Source organism: Haliotis asinina, chromosome 15, assembly GCF_037392515.1.
Source record: "Haliotis asinina isolate JCU_RB_2024 chromosome 15, JCU_Hal_asi_v2, whole genome shotgun sequence".
In the NCBI taxonomy this organism is placed as follows: Eukaryota; Metazoa; Mollusca; class Gastropoda; order Lepetellida; family Haliotidae; genus Haliotis; species Haliotis asinina.
The window spans coordinates 44,803,168-44,829,273 of NC_090294.1; the positions used below are offsets into that span (position 1 = coordinate 44,803,168).

The 26,106-nt window shown below is 40.7% G+C and overlaps 2 protein-coding genes across 2 annotated transcripts; one reads left to right on the forward strand and one right to left on the reverse strand.

The window, feature by feature from the left end:
- The first annotated feature begins 1,134 nt into the window (after positions 1-1,134).
- LOC137265037 (uncharacterized) lies at positions 1,135-5,734 on the forward strand. Its single transcript, XM_067800362.1, has 4 exons — positions 1,135-1,903; positions 2,438-2,659; positions 3,470-3,629; positions 5,317-5,734. The coding sequence occupies exons 1-4, from the start codon at positions 1,135-1,137 to the stop codon at positions 5,732-5,734; spliced, it is 1,569 nt and encodes a 522-aa protein (XP_067656463.1).
- Positions 5,735-19,875: 14,141 nt separating this feature from the next.
- LOC137265039 (uncharacterized) lies at positions 19,876-25,900 on the reverse strand. Its single transcript, XM_067800363.1, has 3 exons — positions 25,630-25,900; positions 23,431-23,610; positions 19,876-22,979 (listed from the first exon to the last, which is right to left on the reverse strand). The coding sequence occupies exons 1-3, from the start codon at positions 25,898-25,900 to the stop codon at positions 19,876-19,878; spliced, it is 3,555 nt and encodes a 1,184-aa protein (XP_067656464.1).
- Between the last annotated feature and the right edge of the window lie 206 nt (positions 25,901-26,106).

Sequence of the window (26,106 nt, forward strand, 5' to 3'; positions counted from 1 at the left end):
CATGGTACGACCCTTGACTTGTCCAGAGCGTCATGAAAAAGGATGCCTTCAAGTTTCTATGGAATAGGCCCATAATCAGACTTAGAAGAATTCCAGCCCAAAAGCCTTTTTGATGAAGCCAATGAATTTATTTATAAAACTGAATTTTCTGTCCCTTTTAACATCAAACCTTCTACAATAAGATCGCCATCTTCACATAGCTGTAGTTCAAACAGCTTCAAGAATGCTACCCCATATTTTCTACTTAGGGACTTATTTGATCACACAAATTTAAAATACACGAAACACGAAAAGGACCGACTTGCATACGTCAGTTAAATATGTAAGTATGCAAGTATGTGCCATTTAACCAACCAAAACGTCGTATTTCGTGTGTGACCTGGTGAATTAATTACGCCGTAGGAGATGGAGGGCAACGTGCTGATGCTGATTTTGTGTGGAACTGAAACCCCTAGATATTTTATAAAATTTACTAATGAAATTGAATATTACGTTTGAAAAAACAAACCTAAAAATATAGTTATTTACTTTCCATCAGTTTTAAGCATATACATGGAGAAAATGACACCAAGTACTGGTACTCTAACGATAGCGCCAACTTGCATAAAATGTAAGCGATCTTAAGATTCAACTCGCACACGTTGTACAGAATGTAATTGGTCTTCACCTTACACAGTTTGCATGAAACTTAACCTTCCGCTTACGCAATTTCCATAGAACGAAAGTGATCTTAAGTTTGTTTGCCTAACGCCACGCAACACTGCAACGCAGCAGTAAGAACCTGTTCTGTTTGTAGAAACACATTCCAGTACAATTTAATAATTGTAATCTGTTGATACCAGTCAGCACGGCAGATGCAAAACTGATTGCGTTCAGTGTGAGGATATACTGAATATTATATTTACGTATTTGATCAACGACATGCTATTTAGAAGACAAACTGCTCTCAAAAGTAAGTTTACTGGTTTGTCCTGAGCGATCCGATTCGGCTTGGCGTGAACGAGAGGCAGGGCATTGTGGAAAATCTGTGCATGTATCTTTATATAGACAAAACAAGGCTGTTCGTTACTATACAGAAGTTACCCCAGTGAGATGAAACACACATTCGTTTAGTTTAAAGCCTTATCAACGGGAATGGCTGTAGTTGCCTTGGTGAGTGCAACCCTGGCAATGTGTGTACACACTTCTGCTTTTATACCTGTTGCCTTTAAGCCTATAGTTTTTGGACAGAATCTGAACAAGTTTTTTGGTTTGACCATTAAGTTACCCTTGAAAGATGACGGAGACCCAACAGTTCCGTACATGTCTGGAACCGATCGCGGGGTTGGTGTTGGTCTGTCTGGTGCAGAGATCAAAAAGTCAGTATCAGTCCCATCGTTACCGTCAATGGATCACGTCCACACCAGCATCCCCGAAACAACGACACCGCCTACACTGACATCGTCTACTCCACAACCGCGGTTGACATCGTCTTCTCCAGATGCAGAAAACATTTCCAATGGCTTGCATGAAGCAACACTTCCATCAAAGAAGAGTGATAAAGAGAAGGAAACGCCACCGCCATTGACAACATCTGAGTCACAGCAGTTACCAGCGTCTACCAAGACTTTAGATGCAGGAAACAATATCTTGCATGAAACAACAATTCCATCGACAACGCACCAAACAAGTCCATCAGAGAAGAGTGATATTCAAAAGGAGATAAAATCGCTATTTGTGACTCTGTTGCAAAAGATCGTTGACATTGAAACAAAGAGCAAGGAACTAGGAATAATACCGCATCAAGTAGAAAAGGTCGAGAGAGAAGATGATCGGATACCACTGTCTTTCTACAAACTGTCTGCACGAGTTTTGACACTATCGAATGCAGTTGTGGAGGGTTACACACAAGAGGCTGAAGCACGTGAGTATCTACAATCTCTGCCTACACTCGTAATAAGATCTTAAAAACTGCATATGTTTGGCAACAGAAATAATTCTGCAAAAATATACTGAACTATTATGGATATGTCAGTTAGTTTGATATTAAGAAAAAAATATATTTCGTCCTTAGAAACTATCGCCCAGCTGTTCCTACGGGAGTCAACAGCAGCAGCAACAATACCAAAAACACCATCAAGAAAGACGTGTATCAAGCAGGAAAGACAATAATCAGCCTTTCAGAAGCTTGATTATGAGTTGAAATGACTTAAACACGAACTCGGTAAACTTTCTGTTTTCGTATGTTGTAATATCTGCATATGCATATACCAGCGAAGATTCGGGCTTTAAGGTCTTCATCAACCCATGCTTGTCGTAAACCTATCGGCTTCAGGTGGTCAGGCTCGCTGACTCAGTGTCGTAGATCGATGTTCATGCTGTGGATCATTGGTTTGTCTGGAGGGAGTTTACAGACTTCTGCATATAGCTTGAATATTGCTGAATTTATGCATTTCAGGATTCTCAGACCGACAGTATGCTGGAACTCTGGAAACACCTGATATACAAGGACCATCGGGCATGGCATTTAGTAACGTTCACGACGACGTCCTGTATGTGATCAACAACGGCGACACAGGATTAGGCCCCTCTATAACGGCCCTCAACAAAACTGGCGAAAAGCTGAATGTCTTTGTCGTTGCAGGTGCCCTTAACAATGATTGGGCTGCCCTACAGATAGGTAAGATCTACCGTTTTCCAATAATACACAAACTTTCCCCAAGATGAGTGAGTGAGTGGGTGAGTTTAATTCTACGCCGCACTCAGCAATATTCCAGCTATATGGCGGCGGTCTGTAAATAATCGAGTCTGGACCAGACAATCCAGTGGTCAACAACATGAGCATCGATCTGCGCAATTGGGAACCGATGACATGCGTCAACCAAGTCAGCGAGCCTGACCACCCGATCCCGTTAGTCGCCTCTTACGACAAGCATAGTCGCCTTTTGTGGCAAGCATGGGTTGCTGAAGGCCTATTCTATCCCGGGACCTTCACGGGTCTTTTCCAAGATATTCATTAATACTCCATGTCGGGTCTGTGTATGTATGTGATTCAAACCCCGTTTGAGTAATATTACATGGATTTATAGATGCGTTGTAAGAACAGTTTTTCTGAATCTGCTGATCTCCAACGACCCTTACTTGTAAAAAGACGACTAACGGGATCGGGTGGTCAGACTCACTGATTTGGTTGACTGATGATATCGTATTCCCATTGCGTAGATCGATGCTCTTGCTGTTGATCAATGGATTCTCTGTAATACAGAATAAAGTGATTTTTGTAATGCTAGTTGTTTGTGCAACATATCATATAATCAATATTTTTCACCTACGTCAGAAAGTATTGAAACCTTTTCAGTCACATAAGAAAGAATGAATTGAATATACGTGTATTCAGCTACATCAGAAAGTATTGGACACTTTTCATATAAATCAGAAAGAACTGAATACTTTTCAGCTACATCAGAAAGTGTTGCACACATTTTTTCAGCTCCATGTTCCCCGACAAGTTCTCGCAGCTGCATCTACATCGGCGACATCGATCAGCAAGACGAGGGCGGCGAAGCTGTGAGCATCATCTACATATGCGAGGAACCTGATGACATCTTTAGCGGAAATAAACTTGAGCTGAAAGAGAAGATTGAGATAAAGTGAGTTTAAATACTGTTTGTGTTAGTATGTCCCCTAAAATGATCTGGGGTCTGTGCTTTCAATTAACAGCGATTTACCAACGTGAACCAATGCAAATTTTTTCACCAATTGCTTGAATTGTTTTCAGATCTGAAAGGAAGGTTTTATGCGTAAAGGAGAGGTATAGTGCAACATTTGGTTTGGATTTACAAATAATTTGCGAGGGTGACTTCAATTTACATACTTTGAAGTAAGATAAACATGGATTCATTGGATTGTTAACAAATGTTTGCACCACATTACCTATTTATAGATGTACAAAGCAATTTTGATGTTTTATTTCATCGACAATGATCACAATATCTGTCTCTTGAACTCGGGAAACATGGTTGAACCAATCAGTTTGTAATGATAATTTGGAATTTGGATAATTTGGAAAAAGAGCTTGACATGAATGAAATACCCCGTGTAGTGTTAAGAATTTGAAAAAAAGATGACGGAACTCAAACTATGGACGTTTAGATTTATCAATTACATTTCAGAAAGAAAACAAATGTTTATAACTGTGAAAAGGGGAGTAATAACTTGCATACGTAAAGGTAACCGAGATTAAAAAAACACTTTTGAAAAACTGGAGACCTATTATAAGCGCATGTATTTCTAAACGGTTTAGTACAAATCAAATATGCTTTATTCCACGTCAGAACTCTCAATCAAAACACAAGAATACTTTATTGCATGTTCGAAACTAATAAAAGAAATATGCCAGGATTAATTCTCTTAACAGGTTTCGGGAAGGCGTTCAATACAGTGTCTAAGGATTTCTTTAGAATATTTTTTAGGTTACATTTTGGTCCTGACATCATTCACTGGATAAATGTACTGACACATGGAAGCAACTTTCGTGTGCTTAAGGGTCACATTAAACGGTGATGTGGCAGATTCAATATTTGAATGAAATGAAACATTGTCAAAAGCGGCTAAACACAGAAAGGGATATGTCCTCTCTGGAGGACAATACAAGTTCTGCGTTCACATATTTCAGAAGAAATGCCCTGTAAATAGACATAATGCATTATGCTGGATAATAAATAAATACAAATCGATAAAATGAACAACTTTAAATCGTACTGTATGCTTTTGTGATATGTATAAGAAAATAATGCAGTGTGAGTCTCTTTGGTCTAGCAGAACTGCATTTTATGTGTTATGAAGTGATGGGGTAGTCGAGTAGTTAAAGACTCTTTTTCCAGTGTCCCTCGCCGTGATATTGCTGGAACAAAAACAGCTAAAACAGCGTAAAACTCACACACTCACAACATGTCTGCTTGATGTGGCGATGGGGGTGGCAGACTTGCCTTATGCGCAGCAATTGACCATGTAGAGTTACGTCCCTTAGAGTGCCAGAATCCTACGATGGTGACGTCGAATCAGTTTCAAAACGATACCTAAGACATATATCGGTTTTTAGATACCTCTTTAAGTTTTACAGTGATGCAGATAAAATGCGGGGTCGTTGGGTAGCCGCCTGTTGGTTACATCATTCACTCGTCACACTGAAGGCCTGGGTTCGATTCCCTGCATAGGTGCAAGCACGTTTCTCGTGTCCCCCTCCGGAATGGTTTCTGAAGGCAATGTAAAACCCAACCAGGTAAAATGTAATTGAACGCAACTCTAACATAAAACATTATCTTTATCTTTTCAAAGGGACCTTGATGACTCTGCAATGCTCATGCTGGTGTCCCCAAAAGCAGATATATACGTCATACCAAATCATCAACGAGGAACAACTGTTTACAAGATCATTAATGGAAAAGCGGAAGAGGTCTGCAAGGTCAAGTTTCAATCCAAGTGGTCTGGACCTGTTGACGGTGACATATCAGCCGATGGCGACATGATGTTGGTTAAGACATACGACTTCGTGTACTACTTTTACGTACCCGAAAAAAGCTACACTGATGCTCTTTGTGGTGGTACTGAGCATGTGGCGCTGAGGTACACTTGGGAAAATATGGGGGAGGTCGTTACCTTCAGTCCTGACGCCATGTCATATTACACATGCAATAAGCAGCTTTATTCCCCTCTATGGAGGTACGACCGATTGAAAGTAAAGCAAGTGGACTAAAGAAGGAAAAAATGGTTGGCATTTTGCTAATGCGAATCATCAACACAATTCTCTTCCTCCCCCTCCTCTAGACTAGGCGAAAAGGAAGAAGAAAATGTTTATTGCATCTTAAGCCTCCAATTTGGAGACAATCGGGTGTTACATAAAGTATTTCATCATTTTGAACATACGTGTACAATGATTTTGAATACATTGTTTCTTATACTTGTTACATGCTTTAGAGAACACTGACATATAAACCCTTTCTTTTTTATCAAATCTTATTTTGCTACAGAATGGTGGCCTAGCGTCTGCACGTCACACCGAAGACCCAGGTTTGATTCCCACATGTGTATATTGTGTGAAGCCCATTTCTTATGTCCCCCGATGTGATTTTGATGGAATATTGCTAAAGGCGGCGTAAAACTGAACTCACTCACTCATTCACTATTAAGGCACTTGACCTTCAGTAAACCTTCAAGGGTATAGACACCTTTTCATTGATTAACAAGACCAACAAAGAAAATCGCCGAAACATTCAAAATGTCTGAATTGCGCGTTTGTAACATTGACCTCCTTGCCATATGCTGATGAAGGAATACGAGACAATTCCGGTTTGTCCATTTGACATTAATATGTTTACTCCTCCATTCTTATTGTTGCACATGTTCCCCCCTAGCGTCTTAATGTAAAGATAACATCGTTTGGGGTAGTCAGTGTCAGGCATTCTTAACAACTGACACCAATATTTCACACATTTCACACAAGGAATAAGCTACATGTATTCCATGTCTGCCACATTCAGTTAAAGCTGCATTAGAAAGATACATAAAAAATGAGATCTTTCAATAACATGTCTTTCCTGAAATCCCCACATTTTGCGCCATACAACAAAATTGGTTGAATCAAAGAGTTTAAATACCAGTTTGGCAGTATTACTGTATATAAGTGCTTGTAGCTGCTTATATAACAAGTACAACCTCACTGGCTTTTGATGCAAGAGTATTTGTACACACTGTCCATGACAACCTAGTGGAAAATATAACACCTAGATAGTTGTAAAAAGTTGCTGATTTTAGTAGTTTTCCATCAAATCAACATTTCTCAACCATTTCGAAATATGCTTCTGTCTTATCTATATTTGCAAAAAAATACATACAAAAAGGCAATGACAGTGTCACCGAAAATACATAAATCATCTGCATACAATAACAGATGTAGTTCTAAATATTCTGCACCTGTGAATATACCTCTTACGTCTGCATCCTCAGTCATAGACTGAACCTCAGCAACGAACACTGAAAATAGAAATGGACTAATTACACACACTTGCCTTACTCCACTTAGGCTATCAAAGTAAAGTCATGGTAGTGTTCGATAATTTAACAGATGCCTATATTTTAGAAGACAATTTCTCAATACTGTAAATACTGATTATTGAATGGCAAAGTGATATTATGTTAATAGAAACGAAAGCTTTCTTAAAATCATGTATACAATAGAAACGCCGCCGCTTTTAGAGATAAAGTTTTGTACAAGACAAATAATATACTACACATCAAAAGTTTAGACTCACTTAATACAGTGTAGATATCTTGGAGGGAAAAGGCATATGTGTTATAAAATAATCAATAAACACTACACCGTTCCTTTATTTCTTTAGTCAGTGTACAATATCGGCAAATATCGTACAAATTTAAACATGGAGCACTAAAGAGTACTACCCTCAAAACGTGAATGACAAAAAGTCAACACAGGCATTGCATCGACGTGGCATACCACACACCAACAGTCCAATCTGTCTCTGGAATGTTTCTCCACTCTTTCAACAACGCATTTCGAAGCTGGTCAAGGTTAGCAGGGGGAGGAACCCTGGTGTACACTCGACGTCCCAAAATGTCCCATACACGCTCAAGCGGGCTCATATCGGAGGATAGTGCCGGCCATTCCATGTGATTGACACCATTCTGCTGCAAACAGGCTGTCACGATTCGAGCTCTGTGTGGTCTGGCATTGTCGTCTTGAAAAACAACACGTCCTGGCATGGCTCTCAGGAATGGAATGACAACTGGAATGAGAATTTCATCTCGGTACCTCTGGCCGGTCGGATTACCATCCACCACCACTAAATCAGTTCTACCATTCATTGTGATCCCGCCCAACACCATAACTGACCCTCCTCCAAAGCGATCATGTTCAACAACGTTAGCGTCAGCGAAACGTTCACCTTGACGTCTGTAAACGGGGATTCGACCGTCATTGAAGTGCAGGTTAAATCTTGATTCATCCGTGAACAGAACACGTGACCATCTGCGTGCATTACATGGCAAATGCCCATTTGCCCAATTCAATCGAGCCCGACGGTGGTGTGATGTAAGAGGGAGTCTAACGGCTGGACGTCGCGCCCGCAGTCCATAGTGACGTAATCGGCGCCGTATTGTTGATACAGACACACGGTGTCCAGAAGCCTGTCTAAAGGCATTATTGACTGGAGTGGCTGTGACTAGTCTGCTCCTGACAGCAATCAAACGAATGTACCTGTCATCCTGTTGTGACGTCACTTTTGGCCTACCGGATCTTGGTGCAGTTTAACGATAGTGCTTTTAGTCCATTCAAATGGGAAGATATGTAATTTTTAATAATGATGCATGTATGCATTGGCACACTGACAAAATATCAATAATAAAAATACCAATATCCCTAACTTATTTTGTCCAGTATATATAGATAACAGATAAGGAGCTAAAACATTACAACACTGAATCATTTCAGTTTTAATACCATAAGGCCCTAGTGCTTTACCTGCCTAAAATCTTTTATGGCTACTTCAATCCCTCCCTTTGCAACATCAGCATTCAGAGTGGTATTTACATCATCAGCTGTACAAACATCACACGACTGCTCATTATGGTTATCAGTGCTATAGTCTACATGTTTTATGAGATTGTTATCTATAGGGAATTCAGTCAAGTTTAAGACTCCTTTGAAATATACCCTCATATCATCTGGACTAATGGTGGAGACACAACATAAAGTAACATTATTCGTTAATCTTCTAATTTTCTTTCAAAAGGATATGTTACCACAAGCACTATCAACAAGTTCAGGAATGCAAGTGTCTTCATACTTTAGTCTCTTTTTTCATCTAAATTCATGTAATAACTTAAACTAAATGAGTCAGAATGAGAGTATCTGAATAGAGCTAAATGAGTCAGAATGAGAGTATCTGAATAGAGCTAAATCAACCAGATTGAGAGTATCTAAATAGAGCTAAATCAGAATGAGAGTATCTGAATAGAGATAAATCATATTGAGAGTATCTGAATAGAGCCAAATAAACCAGACTGAGAGTATCTGGACAGAACTAAATCAGAAATAGAGTATCTGAATAGAGCTAAATCAGCCAGAATGGGAGTATCTGATCGAAACAAAATCGTTGTCCAAAAGAAAGAGGTTTTTGTAGAACGTATGCGATCCACCTGATGCAATCACTGCCTGACACCGCAGTCTTATTAAATGTCTGAAGCCGTGCCACCTTAAAGGTTAACACTGTCTGTTACTTACAGAAACTGATTGGACCTTATGTACCTATGTACATGATTAGATTTTGAAGCAGTCTGAAAACGCGTGCAGCAAATTCAGATGGCATGCTGAGATACAATTATTATTATTCATTTTTATCTTCAATGATCTCAGTTCTCTGTTTGTCACCAGGGGTCAAACCTACAATGCTGATAACACAATTCCTAACTGATATGAGAGAAAGAAACAGTGGTGTTGAATACAATTCAGAAAATTATTGTATTTGCATCCAGTGCAAATAGACCGATAACATTGCCTGATATCCTTTCATTCAGAAACGTCAAATACCGAATAATTCATTCAGTACACGAGCTGTACCTCTATAAGTCGCAATGTTCAAATAAAATCAAACAGCTGTAGATAACGATAAACTAAGAATGTAATGTTTCTACCACAGAACCAATTATTTCAAACAAAATTGAAATGCAGTATAAACACGAAAGGGACCGACGTGCATACGTCAAACAAACATGTAACTATGTGCGATTTGACCAATCAAACGCCGTGTTTCGTGTGTAACCTGGTGAATGGGGTAACGCTGTTGGCGATGGAGCTGAGACCCCTAGATATTTTGTAACTACTAATATACTAATGAAGCTACATCTTACTTGAAACCCCAAATCTGAAAATAAAGTTATTGTTTTCCATCAGTTTCAAGCATATACTCAATACGGAACAGTAAAAATCACAGATGACACCAAGTGCTCGCAAAACAGGTAACAATGTCCTGCTCTACTGCAAGAACCCACTTACACAATTTTCATTACAATGTCATGTAAGCGATCCTTCACACAAATTGTACCAACCGTAAGTGGTCTTAAATTTCCATTTACACAATTCCCATAAAACGTAAGGTTATTTGCCGGACGCAACCCAACACTGCAGAACAGTAACTCGAAACTTTTTTGAAGAAGTTCATTGTTTTCATTGTAATATGTTGATATGATACAGGCCACAGAAAAAAAATGATTGTGTTCAGAGTAAAGTGGACATATACTTTATGTATCTAAATAGTTTTAAAGGTAATTCCAATCGAATAAAACAAGCTATGTTCTTAAAAATGTTTTTTACAGTATTTTTTGTTTGGGGTCATCGAAATGCTGTTTAGAAGTCAAACTGATCTCAAAGGTAAATCTACAGGTTTGTCCTGAGCGGTCTGATTGGACCTAGCGTAGATGAGAGGCAGATAATCGTTTACAGATCTGTGTATGTTTTTCTTTAGGTTGACAAAACAAGGCTGTGTTTTGTACCGTGAGTTAAACACACCTGCGTCTTGTTTAAAGCCTTATCAACAGGACATGGGTGTAGTTGCACTAGCGAGTGCAATTGCGGTTACGTGTGTACACACTTCTGCCTTTCAGACTGTTGATTTGAAGGATATTTTAATTTTTGGACAAAGCCTGAACAAGTTCTTTGGTTCTTCCATTCAGAATTTTGAAAAATGTCGGAAACCCATCAGTTCCGTACACGTGTGAAACCGATGGCGGGGTTGATGTTGGTCTGCCTGGTGCAGAGACAGAGTACAAAAAGTCAGTATCCCTCCTATCAATGGATCACGTCAACATCGGAATCTCCGAAACAATGACACCGCCTACATCCTCATCATCTACTCCACAATTGCTGTTGACATCGTCTGCTCCAGATGTAGACACATTTCAAATGTGTTACATGAAGCAACAGTTCCATCAAAGAAGAGTGCTATTAGAACCGAAATAAATGCGCTGTTTGACTTTGTTGCAAAAGATCGTTGACCTTGAAACAAAGAGCAAGGGAACAGACGTAATACCGCCACAGATAGATATGATAAGATAAGATATACCACTGTCTTTCTACAAACTGTGTGCACGCGTTTTGACACTATCGAATGCAGCATTGTACTGTGAGGGTTAGAAGGAAGAGGATGAAGCACGTGAGTATCGTAGAAGGGTCTTAAAACCTGCAGCTCAATTAAACTGCAACGATGTTAGTTAATTTGGTGTTAAGAATAGAATTCTATTTGGGTCTTTGGATACTATTGTGCTGCAACAACACTGGGCGACAGCACATACCGAAACACAAGTCTAATAATTAACCTATTCAGACAATGACCTACTTTTCAGCCGATCCGAAGTTTCTCGTGTGAAAGTGAAAATAGACACCAGAAACACCTCTGGTTAAACTGAATTCCAGTTTCTTGTTTCCTGAGAAACCATGAGGATCTAAGGTAGAACTGATCTTCAACAACCATTTAGTGTCGTAAGAGGTGACTAACAGGATTTCTTTCGTCTATGACAAATGACATCTCGCAATAGGATATTTCACTCTTTGTGTTTGTATCTGATGGATTTAAACTGAAGAAATCTGTGTTAAAATGTAGTTTGAAAGTAAAGTGAAAATCTGCGACCAAAATTAAAATAATTTCGAAAATGAAGTAAACAGAGTTATGTTCCTGTGATTGAAAACCTTCATATATGATAATCAAAGATCTTTTTCAGGTGTGCTGAGAAGAATGTGTATCATTACATCAGAAAGTATTGGAAATTTTTCATCAACATTAGAAAGAACTATTTGAGCTATATTAGAAAGCATTGACCGTCTTTTAATCTACCTCAGAAATTACTGAATATTATTTGAGCTACACCAGAAAGTATTGACCGTCTTTTAAGCTACCTCAGAAATTACTGAATATTATTTGAGCTACACCAGAAAGTATTGAATATCTTTTTAGCTACATCAGAAAATGTTGCACAATTTTTCCGCTTCATGTTCCACGACGAGTTCTCGCAGCTGCATCTACATCGGCGACATCGATCAACAAGACGACAACGGTGAAGATGTCCGCAACATCTACATATCCGAGGAACCTGATGTCATTTTTAACGGAAATAAACTTGAGCTAAAAGAGAAGATCGAGATAACGATCGAGTAACAATATTCCCCTGTTTGTTTTTATGTTTCCCTGTAAAATGGTCTGGGATATATGGTTTAGAACAGGGAATTCTGCTCGCCCACTCGTCCATTTGATGGCGCTTTTCTTCAACAACTAACCTAAAGACTACTTCTTGGAATTTTGGGGGATCACCTTCTTAACCTTACGAAGAAGCACAATGCAAACCTTGATTTTGATGTTGTATTTGTGTCAAGATTTAGAAACGTGAACCCAGAAAACGTAGTACAACAGGTTACTTAAACAGTATTGGTCGAAATGTTCTCAGATTTGGAAATCAACTTATGTCCAAAGGATAAGGTACAGTGCAACATTTGGTTTTGATTTTTAAACCCTGATATTTATGCTTTCAAAGGGACCTCGATGACTCTGCAATGTTGTTGCAGATGTATACGTCATACCACAATATAAATACGAATCTCCCGTTTACAAGATCACGAAAGGAAGTGCCAAAGAAGTCAGCAAGTTCCAATTCAAATCCCACTGGGCTGGACCTGTTGACGGTGACATATCAGCCGATGGCGATGATATTGATTAAAACATACGACTTTGCGTACTACTTTTACGTACCCGAGAAACGCTACACCGATGCTCTTTGTGGTGATACTGAGCAAGGTATCTGTACACTTCTAAAATTGTGGGTTTAAGGGGGTATGACATCGTATCCCAGCTGGGTCAATCGATGCTGACGTTGTTGACCAATGAATTGTCTGGTCCAGGCTCGATTACTTAGAGACCGGCCACATGTAGCTGGAATACTGCTGTGTGCGGCGTTAAACAACAACACACAAGTCACAATACTGTGTGTAAGGGGACATAATCCTAAAAAATTCAAAAGACGCTAATAACTCCTGATGTGTTGGTATATTTGCGACGTAAGAGGAGCGAGTGAGCATGGTTTTTTAAAAGAAATATTCCATCTGTAATATGGCGGGGGACACCGGAAAGGGGCTTCACACATTGCTCCCATGTGTAGAATCGAATTTGGGTCTTTGGCGTTACGAGCGAAAGCTATACCACCACTCAACGAGTTAAGAGTTAGAAAAGTGTATATACTTAACCACGTATAGGAACGTCCCAGGGCAGATAAACCTATCGTGACGGAACTCTTTACATGTCTTTACAACTCGACCTTGGCGGTTTTAAGATATGAAAGAAATCGGGACAACAGGCAGTAAATAAACTTGATGAAAGGCGTGCCTTTACATTATCACGTTCATTCACCATACTGGAATAATACAATCCATTTTGATATTCATCCAAAACACACACGTAGGGTAATTTAGACATTCAACTTATCAGTGATCGATAATTGTGACAATTATGAGAGCCATGTTAAAGAAACCTGATAATTACGTGGGAATATCTTTGTTTACACTTTAATAACCATAACCATTGTTATAGAAATGTATTGTCCTGGGAATACTCGTATGAATACGTAATATTTAGGAAATGAATATAATTATCAAGGATCCTTCGTATGTAAAAGGACACCTTGAAATCAATAAACATGCATAGCTGTGTTAAATATTGACTGACTTTTGGCTGTGTGGGAGGGTAGTATTGAAACCTGTTTGTTTGTTTGTTGTCAAACGTCACATTTATTTGACTCAGCACCTACAGGTACGATTTATTCAATAAATACGCCTACATTAAGGATCTGTGCATGTGGTAATTGACCTATGACCTTTAGTTGCTCAAGTTTGTTGTAAGACGCAACTAAGGAGATCGGGTGGTCAGGTTCGCTAATGCGGTTAACCGTATCCCAATTGGGTCGATCAGTGCTCATGCTGATGATCACTGGGTCGTCTGGTTCAGACTTGATTATTTACACATTGCTAAACAACGAGTGCAGCATTAAGCAACAACCAAACACAATAACTGATCGGTACGAGTTTGTTCATCTTTGTCTATGCATGTTTAACAAACTTATGTCTCCACTGACTTACACACTGAGCTGGAAACTATATTATTATTATCTTATTGGAAACTTCCTTGAGCCATGATGTACAGCCGGAGACGTTATATAATATCAAATGCCAAACTAGACTCACCGTGTCGTCCACACAGTGTTAGATATATCGATGACATACGTTAATCGACTTTACAATTTTTTTTATGTCATATCAGTCTTTAGAGATCGTTGTAGCATTATACCACATAGTGCAGTGATATCAAAGCAACGTCTTTCTGAAACAGTTATTGATTCACAACCTCCGTACGAACAGTTGTGACAAGTTCTCGCAAAGGAGTAAGTGAATTTAGTTTTACGCCGCTTTTAGAAATATTGAAGCGATATCACGACGGATGACATCCATCAGAATCGGGCTTCACACGTAGTACCCATGTTCGAAATCGAACCCGGTTCTTCGCCGTGACGAGCGAACACTTTAACCACTAGGCTACCCTGCCCTTTTTGCAAAGAATGATCCTGTGACATGCAAAGTATACAAGGTGTTTAATACAGTGGTGTTAACAACATCTTTACTCAACCTGAGCTAAACATCACACGAATACTACAGAAACACGTGGCGTCAGACACGCGCAAGATCACGGGGGGCCCCGAAAACCAGTTTTAAAACACATAGAGAATGTAAGTAGGTACTCTGTTACACACAATAAATGATCACTACCATCACTTTAGTATCCTTTATGGCCACCCCTTGCATCAATACAGGCACACAGCCTCTTAGAAGATGCCATCAGACGTAGGGCAAGGTCAGGTGGTATATTGGGGTGGGTTGGAGCGTTTAGGGTTGGGATTGCGTGGGATTATACATCTGTAAGTTTGCATGGGATTGTATATGATTCTGTTTCAGTGGGGCTGCAGGACTCTCAATCTGATTCTGTTGGATTGGGTAGAATTCTGTCGGATTCTATTTGAGTAGGATTTAATGATATCTTATTGGGTTCTACTTGTAGGTAGGATGGGGGGTTGGAGGTTGAAAAGGATTCGTTTGCTGTTCGATAGCATGGGACTATATAGGATTCTTTTCTGTGTGATTTCTTTGGGTTGCCTTGAATTCTGCTCTTTTAGGATTATATGAGATTGCCTCTTTTTTCTGTTTCATTATGACTGGATACGATCGCGTGGGATTCTATGTCTATAAAATCTCATGAGAATGGACCTTACCCTGTTTCTACAGGATTGCATGATATTACGTGTGACCCTGTTTCAGTAGGATTGCATGGCATTACATTTGATTACATGGCACTGGAAGGGAATTGTATTCCAAAAGGATTCGATTCTATAAGATCGCAGGATTTTGATTGGTTTCTGTATCTCTAAGGTTACATGGGATGCGATTTCTGTAGGATTGCACGCTGTTGTCTGAGATGTTGTTTCTATAGTACTGCATACTTTCATAGTTGCACTGATTCTATTTCAACAGGAGTGCATGCTATTACATGGAATTAGATTTCTATAGGATTGCATGGGATTAGAGTGAGTGATATTAAGTGAGTTGATGTGCCATTCAATATCTACAGGATTGATTTAGATTGTGCTGGATGCTATTTCCATAGGATATCAGGAACTTAGGATACCAGGATTATATTTCATCGAATTGCCTGAGTTTAAGTGGGATGCCTTTTCTATAGAATTATTTCCGATTGCATGGGATTCTATTTCTATGGGATTTCATGGGATCTTACTTCTATAGGGTTACACTGGATTGCCTGGAATCAATGGAATTGCGTACCATAGTACTGTAATGTATAGAATTACATGAGAATACGTCTGATTACATGGCTTTACATGGGACTGTATCCGAATATATAGGACTGCTAGGATTGAGTGTGTCTTTGGTGTCATTAATGTGGAATGAGTCAGACAAATAAAGAAAAGGGTAGATTTTTCGTTTGAAACGAAAGAAAATCCAAATGTGTTGTGGGTCCCATAAGAACCTTCAAGCATGTAAATGTCAGTCTACAGATGTCGGATCTACACTTTGATTGTTTTCTTCTGTACCCATTCCACTGTATTGTTTCAAGGGAAATATACATGTAAATTCAATCATTTGACCAAAATGTTTATTCAAAAGACATAACTGTACTCCACACACACATAATCAAAAATCAAAATATAACATAAAAAATGAAGGAAGAATACATACGCATGAAAATGTTCATTTTGTTTTCCTTTAAAACAAATATACTGGCTAGCAGAAGAAACGCATTTCTGACTTTTTGTCAAGTTTTCAAACAGAAGACAAACATTCGCGCTAACATGGCAGTGGAATAGTGAAGAAACTGAATAGTCCTGAACATTGGTTCGGGAAGATGGACTGTCCCACTCAGCAGTTGGACGTCATTTCAATGTACACCATTTCGTCCACTGAATCGGTGAAACGGCTTTAATTCAACTTCAACGTATGTGTAGTGGTTAACAGGTGTCCCCATCTCTGCACACTATCGGAACGTCAAGGTCTGTCTCCGGATCTGATCTCAATAGACGTGCATTTCAGAGTCAATATTACAGACAATTGCACAACTACCACTAACCTACGTCTTATCCTTGTATCTGTACAAATAATGAGAAAGTCACATTTACTTGAGGAATTTGTTTTAAACAGGAACTAGATTGACATGTACAATTTCCACATGTTACGAGAGTATATTTTCTGTAAATTGTGTCATTGATTAACTGACAATTATTATTGGGTCACATTTCGTATCATAAATGTTCAGTGCTATTAGTATTTTAGAGACAGGCTCTTTAGGTAGTTAGGGAGTTACCTCCCTTTGAGAATGTTTTGACTGAGATAAACACGAGGCTGGCCGAGAAACTTCTACGTTTATAGCGATGGTCGTATTGTGCTCGAATTTTCAAGAATCAGTGACTGTGTATATAAATGCTGGTTGTGTTGACAGACGGGGCATTCCATATACCAAATGTTTAACTGTAACTCACACTACATCTAATGATCAATGCCATTTCAAATTATGGACACTATAAATAATTCTTCAGAGAATTCTTAGGTATAACCTATACCGAAATATATCACTGTTTCATGGCCATAAAGACCTTCACGGAAACTCAACATGCTGGTCATGATGGTCGTGGTGTTGATCACTGGATCAGCTATAGAGCTGTGATATTACTCAGTGCAACGTTACACAACAAACAAAGGATGAGACCTCTGTGTTATTCAGTTGTTACTTTATACTCTGTTCACGTAATGGTTTGTCGTCACACTAAAAATGTTTTTACAGGACAGAAACAAAGAAACAGACACACGAAAGTTACATAATCAGTGAGAAACTTATGAGTAAGGTTGATTTGTACAGTATTCTATTTACTGCTGCGACCCGGTGGTTAAGGTGTTTGATCGTCGTGCCTAAGGTCAGGGTTCTACTCCCCACATATTGCTGAAGTAGTGAAACGATACCCAGCTACCCATTCTCGTGACAGTACAAGAAGAATTTCACATTTAAATCTAATCATGACACCATAAATGGACACAGCATACACTGAAATATAATACAGTGGAAAAGACATAACTGTATGTATACAGTGGAAGCTGGAACCGGCACTCATCAGGTCTGAAGAAATAATCCAGTTTAGACAAAGTGCCGGATTGTAGACATGATGATAAATGTTCAAGCCACAAACGGGAATGAGATTTTATGCTGGTGTTGACACATTGCCGGATTGGACAGATGCCGGTTTTGACAGCATCAACTGTACAACTGAAAACCGTTGAGTCGACATTACCAGTGGGGTCCTTCGACGTTTCTTGTACTTTTTCTGTTGTGTTAATAACTCGAAGTATTTTCACGAGTACCTTCAAGAATGGCGTTTGACAGCAAATGAAACAAGGTAAACAATTGTCAAGAATATTTACGCAAATAAACCTGTGAAAAGTACCTTAAAGCATATCACAAGAAGTATACGCAAGTAGGAAATGGTAAAATTTATCCGAATCACAACCCAAAGACATCACTATCAAGCTTTTTTAAGAACTCTTCGAATTAAGATCATGCCAATAAGGCACTGTTATTTGCACAAACAATGCATTTTCTTCATAAACAATGTATTCCAAATTACACAGACAGCAGGAATGAATATGCAATACAATGCATTGCAGGTATATGTAAAATGATTCGCAACATCTATTCATATTTAAACTGTTAATATAATGATGAAAATATACGTGGAGGATATGTAAATTAATATTATTGTAGGATCGTGTTAAAATGTTCCTTAACTTTTGTGCACGAGTATAGTAGACATAAAATAATAATAATAATTAAATAATAATTAGTCCATTTATAGTGCACTAAATCCACACCGACAGCACGCCCATAGCGCAGGCAATTTATTATTACCACGGATAACCCAAACTGTCAGGCGCAAGAACCCCATTTCCGTATTCTCAAGACATCTATCCCAAAAACATAGTCGTTTGTACAGTTGTAAAGATAAACATATAGCGACGACGCCAGGAGATTAGCGTATCCTGCTCCATCGGTGGTAAAAACACATGGAAACCATCTCCCATTCTGGTCATTTGTAGAAAGCCCAGAACTATTGATAAACCCTTCTACTGTAACACACGTTACACTTTCAGGCGGTACTGACCTACTCTGCTGGGATAAGCTGACGTGTCAACCAAGTCAGCGAGACTGACCGCCCGATCCCGTTAGTCGCCTCATACGGCAAGCATGGGTTGCTGAAGATCAGTTCTAGCCCGGATCATCAAGGGTACCATAACAAGAACGTTATCCTCCGGTCTAGTGACGTCTGTTTCGTAAGCTACACGTTACAATGTAGTTCGAGTTACAATGAATTTTCTGTATCCCGCTACTTAATACCTGATACTTTATGAACACTCAGAACAGGAACTTGAAGGGCTCTCTTGTGACTCAAAGGATATCCGTACATTTACATATTAACCAACTGTAAAACAAAATATCAAGCTTCAAGCTAGTCTGACAACACAATTATATTCATGTGCACACGGGGGTATGCACATTAAATGTAACACCTAGAACAAGTCGGGTTGCTCTACAGTCCGTTTGAGTTAGAAACGGACCGATGAATTGCAAATTTTATCATTGATCAAAATTGCCACATAAATATAAATAGTACACGTGTGTATCATTTACTAATACCCAACAGCTTTCCGTTATTTGAACATTTTCCGGACTCCACCAAAAAAGTTGTGTGAGAAACTATCATCATTGAAAACGCAACAGGTATCGGTCGATGTGGGTGAAACCGAAGACACGGAACAGCCACTATGTTGTCGTGCACGGGATACACATGCCAAATGAAAAATGAAGTTGAATACTGACGTGAAACAGTTGATGACTGAATTGTACGATGGGCAAACCATTTTATGCCATTAATAAATTCCGTAAGTGGACAAAAGCTTTAGGAGTATCAGCAAGGATACTTGCAGTCAGAAAAGCACATCAGTCTAACTGAGAGTAGAAACGTATATCCTGAAAGATCAGAGAAGCGCAACAGACAAGACTTAGAATATACAAGGACAACAGCCACACTCAGAATAGAGAATCCCAAAATTCAGGGAATTCGTGAATCGATATTGATTCCATAGAAACTGAGCTTTCCATGATCGAATAATTACACTGAGTCTGTTTTTAATCCAGCATCATCCCCATAGTAATTCGTTAGTGACTGTGTGACTCACTTATCATATGTGATACAGAACCATTTCACGACCTTAAGGATGTCGCCAAAGACAACTGCCATGAAGGGTATAGCCACCACAATCAGAAACCCACAACTGATCACAGCAGGAGAAGACCTTTTGTCCACACGGCTTGTCTTCTTCAGGACTGATTTTGTCATGTCTTTAATGCTGACGGATACATTCTTCTTCAGTTCTGTCACTTTTGCTGCCACTGCCTCTGGTTCGCTTGGTGTTGCCTTTCGATTTCGGCACCTACAGGTACACCTCTTAAAGATCTTCCGCCCCATACGATCGACACCTAGCGGCTCAACTGTTGTCTCAGCAAAAGTGTTGTCACTTGCAGAACTGGTGGTGTCAGTGTCAGTCCTCGTGGTGCCAGTGTCAGTACTGGTGATGTCAGTGGTATTACTGGAGGTGTCAGTGTCAGTACTGGTGGTGTCAGTGTTAGTACTTGTAATCGCAGTGGCAGTACTGGTAGTTTCAGTGTCAGTAGTGGTAGTGTCAGTTCTTGTGGTGTCAGGGGTGGTACTGGTGGTGTCAGTGTCAGTACTGGTGATATCAGTGGTATTATCGGTGGTGTCAGTGTTAGCACTGGTGATGTCAGTGGTATTACTGGTGGTGTCATTGCCAGTACTGGTGATGTCAGTGGTGTTACTGGTGGTGTCAGTGTCAGTACTGGTGATGTCAGTATCAGAACTAGTGGTGTCAGTGTTAGTACTGGTAATCGCAGTGTCAGTACTGGTAGTGTCAGTTCTTGTGGTGTCAGGGGTAGTAATGGTGGTGTCAATGTCAGTAGTGATGGCTTCAGTGTCAGTCCTGGTGGTGTCAGTGTCAGTACTGGTGATGTCAGTGGTATTACTGGTGGTGTCAGTGTCAGTACTGGTGATGTCAGTGTTAGTACTTGTAATCGCAGTGGCAGTACTGGTAGTTTCAGTGTCAGTACTGGTAGTGTCAGTTCTTGTGGTGTCAGGGGACGAACTGGTGGTGTCAGTGTCAGTAGTGATGGTCTCAGTGTCAGTACTGGTGGTGTCAGTACTGGTGATGTCAGTGGTATTACTGGTGGTGTCAGTGTCAGCACTGGTGATGTCAGTGTTAGTACTTGTAATCGCAATGGCAGTACCTGTAGTTTCAGTGTCAGTAGTGGTAGTGTCAGTTCTTGTGGTGTCAGGGGTGGTACTGGTGGTGTCAGTGTCAGTACTGGTGATATCAGTGGTATTACTGGTGGTGTCATTGCCAGTACTGGTGATGTCAGTGGTATTACTGGTGGTGTCAGTGTCAGTACTGGTGATGTCAGTATCAGAACTAGTGGTGTCAGTGTTAGTACTGGTAATCGCAGTGTCTGTACTGGTAATTTCACTGTCAGTACTGGTAGTGTCAGTTCTTGTGGTGTCAGGGGTAGTACTGGTGGTGTCAATGTCAGTAGTGATGGCTTCAGTGTCAGTCCTGGTGGTGTCAGTGTCAGTACTGGTGATGTCAGTGGTATTACTGGAGGTGTCAGTGTCAGTACTGGTGATGTCAGTGTTAGTACTGGTAATCGCAGTGGCAGTACTGGTAGTTTCAGTGTCAGTACTGGTAGTGCCAGTTCTTGTGGTGTCAGGGGAAGTACTGGTGGTGTCAGTGTCAGTAGTGATGGTCTCAGTGTCAGTACTGGTGGTGTCAGTACTGGTGATGTCAGTGGTATTACTGGTGGTGTCAGTGTCAGCACTGGTGATGTCAGTGGTATTACTGGTGGTTTCAGTGTCAGTAGTGATGGCCTCAGTGTCAGCCCTGGTGGTGTCAGTGTCAGTACTGGTGATGTCAGTGTCAGTACTGGTAATCGCAGTGGCAGTACTGGTAGTGTCAGTTCGTGTGGTGTCAGGGGTAGTACTGATGGTTTCATTGTCAGTTGTGATGGTCTCTGTGTCAGTACTGGTGGTGTCAGTACTGGTGATGTCAGTGGTATTACTTGTAGTGTTAGGGTCAGTGCTGGTGATGTCAGTGGTATTACTGGTGGTGTCACTGTCAGTACTGGTGATGTCACTGGTACTACTGGTGGTGCCAGTGTCAGTACTGGTGATGTCAGTGGTATAACTGATAAATTCAGTGTCAGCACTGGTGATATCAGTGGTATTACTGGTGGTGTCGGTACTAGTGGTGTCAGTGTTGGTACTGGTAATCGCAGTGGCAGTACTGGTAGTTTCAGTGTCATTACTGGTAGTGTCAGGTCTTGTTGTGTCGGGGGTAGTACTGGTGGTGTCAGTGTTAGTAGTGATGGTGTCAGTGTCAGTGCTGGTGGTGTCAGTGTAAGTGCTGGTGGTGTCAGTGTCAGTACTGGTGATGTCAGTGGTATTACTTGTGGTGGTGTCAGTGGTATTACTGGTGATGTCAGAGTCAATACTGGTGGTGTCAGTGCTGGTGGTGCTGGTCTTAGTGCCTGTAATGTCAGTGTCAGTACTGGTGGTGTCAGTGTCAGTACTGGTGGTGTCAGTGTCAGTACTGGTGATGTCAGTGGTATTGCTGGTGGTGTCAGTGTCAGTACTGGTGATGACAATGGTATTACTTGTGTTGGTGTCAGTGGTATTACTGGTGATGTCAGAGTCAATACTGGTGGTGTCAGTGCTGGTGGTGCTGGTCTTAGTGCCTGTAATGTCAGTGTCAGTACTGGTGGTGTCAGTGTCAGTACTGGTGATGTCAGTGGTATTGCTGGTGGTGTCAGTGTCAGTACTGGTGATGACAATGGTATTACTGGTAATCTCAGTGTCAGTACTGATGGTGTCAGTGTCAGTGCTGGTGGTGCCAGTCTTAGTGGTGGTAATTTCAGTGTCAGTACTGGTGGTGTCACTGGGGGTGTCAGTGTCAGTACTGGTGGTGCCAGTCTTAGTGGTGGTAATTTCAGTGTCAGTACTGGTAGTGTCAGTGTCAGTACTGGTGATGTCAGTGGTATGACTGGTGGTGTCAGTGTCAGTGCTGGTGGTGTCAGTGTCAGTGCCGGTGGTGTCACTGTCAGTACTGGTGATGTCAGTGGTATTACTGGTAATCTCAGTGTCAGTACCGGTGGTGTCAGCAGTGGCGGGTGTGGTCTCAGCTGTACCAGTATTGGAACCTGTGGTGTCGCCGCCTGTAATATTTTATATGGCATCAAAACTGGAACTTCTTGAAGAGGTGCTAAAAAGTAGATTATTACCTGATCCTTTAATGCTGCTCCTACTCTAAGTTAGTCCTTCAAGGCAACCATATTTGTACGCACCTTTTCCTACGATAAGTATTGCTATCTAATAAATCCTGTTATGTAGCCTCAGTGGAGGCTAAAAAGATAATTGTTGTTTAAACCTTGTATGTTACATCCGTTGCAGATATCTATAGGTACGATGGCGTGTTTCAACCAAGTCAGCGAGTCTGACCTCGCGATACCGTTAGTTGCCTGTTACGACAGTCATGGGTTGTTGAGGACCAATTCTAGTTCAAATCATATGCCATCGCTTCAGTTACTTACAGACCGCCGCCGTAACATTGCTGAGAGCAGCGTTAAACAAACAATCAATCAAAAACTGCAATGACGTAACCCTTACCTGCCATGACGTCTATTTCACAGAGAAAGAAGTCATTATCCCCCGTAATATTAAACCTCATCTCCAATGCCGTTGTTTTCTTCTCGCAAAAGAGGAACACTTCGTAAACGCCATGGAAGCCAAATTCATATTTACACGATGGCGTGGCGTTGATCTGAACACTTTCTAAATTTGAGGAATCTGAAAACAAATTTAAATAATGGCAATCACAATTAAACTAACTGGGATGAAAGCACTTGTCTGTATCGATGATCTGTTCACATAAATGCATAAACATATGTCATATTAATCGTGTACACATATTTATCATGTACCACTTAGTTAGCCTCCGACCCCACGCCACAAGGCGCATACAACGGGATGGATCCTGGATATCCGTGCCTGTGAGGCTCCCAGAAGGTTATAGTCTTATGTCTTATCCCACCGGGTACCCATCTTCTTCTGAGTGTGCCGCGTTATGAGGCAGTACAGACGTCCTAGAAACGCTTTGCAGTCATGCTGCCAAACACGGTTACCCATCCATGGACTCTCCGTGATCAAGGCTGCTTAAACTTCAACTGACCTAAATGACCTCGGCTGCATCCACAAGCTAACAAGAGGTGATGTACTGTTGAATTTACTCCAGGTGTCATCGAATTTCAGCATCTACCATCCGTTTTGTCCACTTACATCATGCGATATACATTCCAAGTATTACTTACGAAAAGTAGGGTGCCTCTAAGCAGCCTTGTAGTTGAAACGTTCGCTGGGAAAGACATCTTTCAAAATTTCCCACAAGACAACTGAACCAGTGAGTGGACACTAATTAGTGGTCCTGTCCGAAACGTTTTTATTTCGTGGTCATGTTGAAACTGTACCAACCAGCGACTACAAGACCGACGTAAATTTCCCATATTGCGGTCGCATGCATGCACACAATCTTCACACATCGTACCCATGTGGGTAATGTAACACAGGGTTTCGGCGTGGCGAGCGAACACTCTTCGTCTGTCCCAGGTTAAAACATTGATGTCAGCATGGACAATGTACAATTTTTGTGTAACTTTCATATTTCATACAAAGTTCCACGATCGTTTGTAGCAGTACCCCTATATTATGTACCAATGCAAATCTCAGTAAGAATTGGTCAACGGTAACCAATGATTGTCGTATAAGACAACTAACGGAATCGGGTTGCCAGACTCTCTGACTTGGTTGACACGTCATCGTATCTCAATAGATTGTTGCTCATGCTGTTGATCACAGGATTGTCTGACAATAAAAAAGATGTATGCAACATACTTACTTGTGTAAATAATTATTTCACGCAGATGATGTTTTTCTATTAACTCCATGTGAACAACAGGTGGGTTGACGAGAGAACATTTAGTCGTTTCGTCGTTCCCAAGCAGATGTGGACTTGTAATGCAGACACTGTCATTGACACTATAGAGTGCTGAAAGCATGAATGTAACATCTTTTACAGACCACCTCCATAAAACTGGAATATTGCTCAGTGTGCGGCGTAAAAAAACTCACTCACTCAATCAACTTTTGTTGAATTTAACATATACACATGAGCATTAATTAAGCACCACCAAAAATAATTATCGATTGTAACAAAATGGGATCAAAACAGAAAAGTCAACCAGTTATATCTAAATACACATGGATTTAGCATGAAATTAGCGTGCTGACTCAAATGCAAGCTTTTCGCTCTAAAGTTCTGTCATGGTACAAGCGACTGAGGGGTATAAAAAGGTGAAATGAAGTATTCTCATTGCTATCTTATCGACGCATCAACAAGTTGACACGCCGAGGCGTAGGCTCTCTGAAAATACCTGATGGCAGATTATTGGTATGCATGAAGCATGTCCTGTTGCAGCATTGGGTCCAGATTGAATAACAATCACACCGTCATTAGTCGCCTTGTAAGCAAACATGCGGCCACTGGTTACGTCAAGGATCGTCCACGATCAGGAAGTCCGAGAAAGACCACTCCCCGTGATGACCGTGCCCTAGTTCGCCTAGTAAGACGCAGGATCATGACCAATGCCAAAGATCTCAGAGAACAATGGAGAGTGGGTGTTCGTCTCTCAACCAGCACCATCCGAAGGAGGCTCGGGTCCGCTGGACTCCGTGCACGTCGTCCAACAGACGTCCCTTACCCACTGATAGACACAAGGCTCAACGTTTGGCGTGGTGTATTCAACTGCAAACCCACATTCTGGTTACATGGCGCAGGATCCATTGGTCCGATGAAAACCGTTTTCTTCTTCGTGTTACTGATGGCCGTTGGTAAGTTTGGAGAGGGAGTATTGAGGCTTATCAACAGCGAATGAGCCATGCAGCTGAACCCTTTGTCGGTGGATCTGTAATGGTGCGGGGGTGTATCTCCTATGACTGTAAGCTGAATCTTATCACCCTTCAAGGGACACTCAATGGTCAGAGATACCAACAGGAAGTACTGGAAACTGCTGTTGTCCCGCATTTTGATAACCATCCCCTCGCCAATCGGCTAGTATTTATGGACGATAGAGCTAGGCCCCATGGTTCCAGAGTTGTTATTAGCTTAGGATTGAACAGTGAACGGTTTTGGAGAACTTTGGGTACGTTGAACCACAGGCATTGTCTGTGTGACCACAGTTTTGGATATGATTATTGACAACGTTTTTACTGCCCCCATATGACCGTCAA

Excerpts from the sequence above, each read along its gene's own strand:
- LOC137265039 (XM_067800363.1), bottom strand. The coding sequence starts at position 25,900 with ATGCGGGACAACAGCAGTTTCCAGTACTTCCTGTTGGTATCTCTGACC. Across the intron at positions 23,611-25,629 it reads GCCATGTAACCAGAATGTGG|ATTCCTCAAATTTAGAAAGT; the intron begins GTTTGCAGTTGA and ends ATTTGTTTTCAG. Across the intron at positions 22,980-23,430 it reads TGAAATAGACGTCATGGCAG|GCGGCGACACCACAGGTTCC; the intron begins GTAAGGGTTACG and ends AAAATATTACAG.
- LOC137265037 (XM_067800362.1), top strand. The coding sequence starts at position 1,135 with ATGGCTGTAGTTGCCTTGGTGAGTGCAACCCTGGCAATGTGTGTACAC. Across the intron at positions 1,904-2,437 it reads CACACAAGAGGCTGAAGCAC|GATTCTCAGACCGACAGTAT; the intron begins GTGAGTATCTAC and ends TATGCATTTCAG. Across the intron at positions 2,660-3,469 it reads TTGGGCTGCCCTACAGATAG|CTCCATGTTCCCCGACAAGT; the intron begins GTAAGATCTACC and ends ACATTTTTTCAG.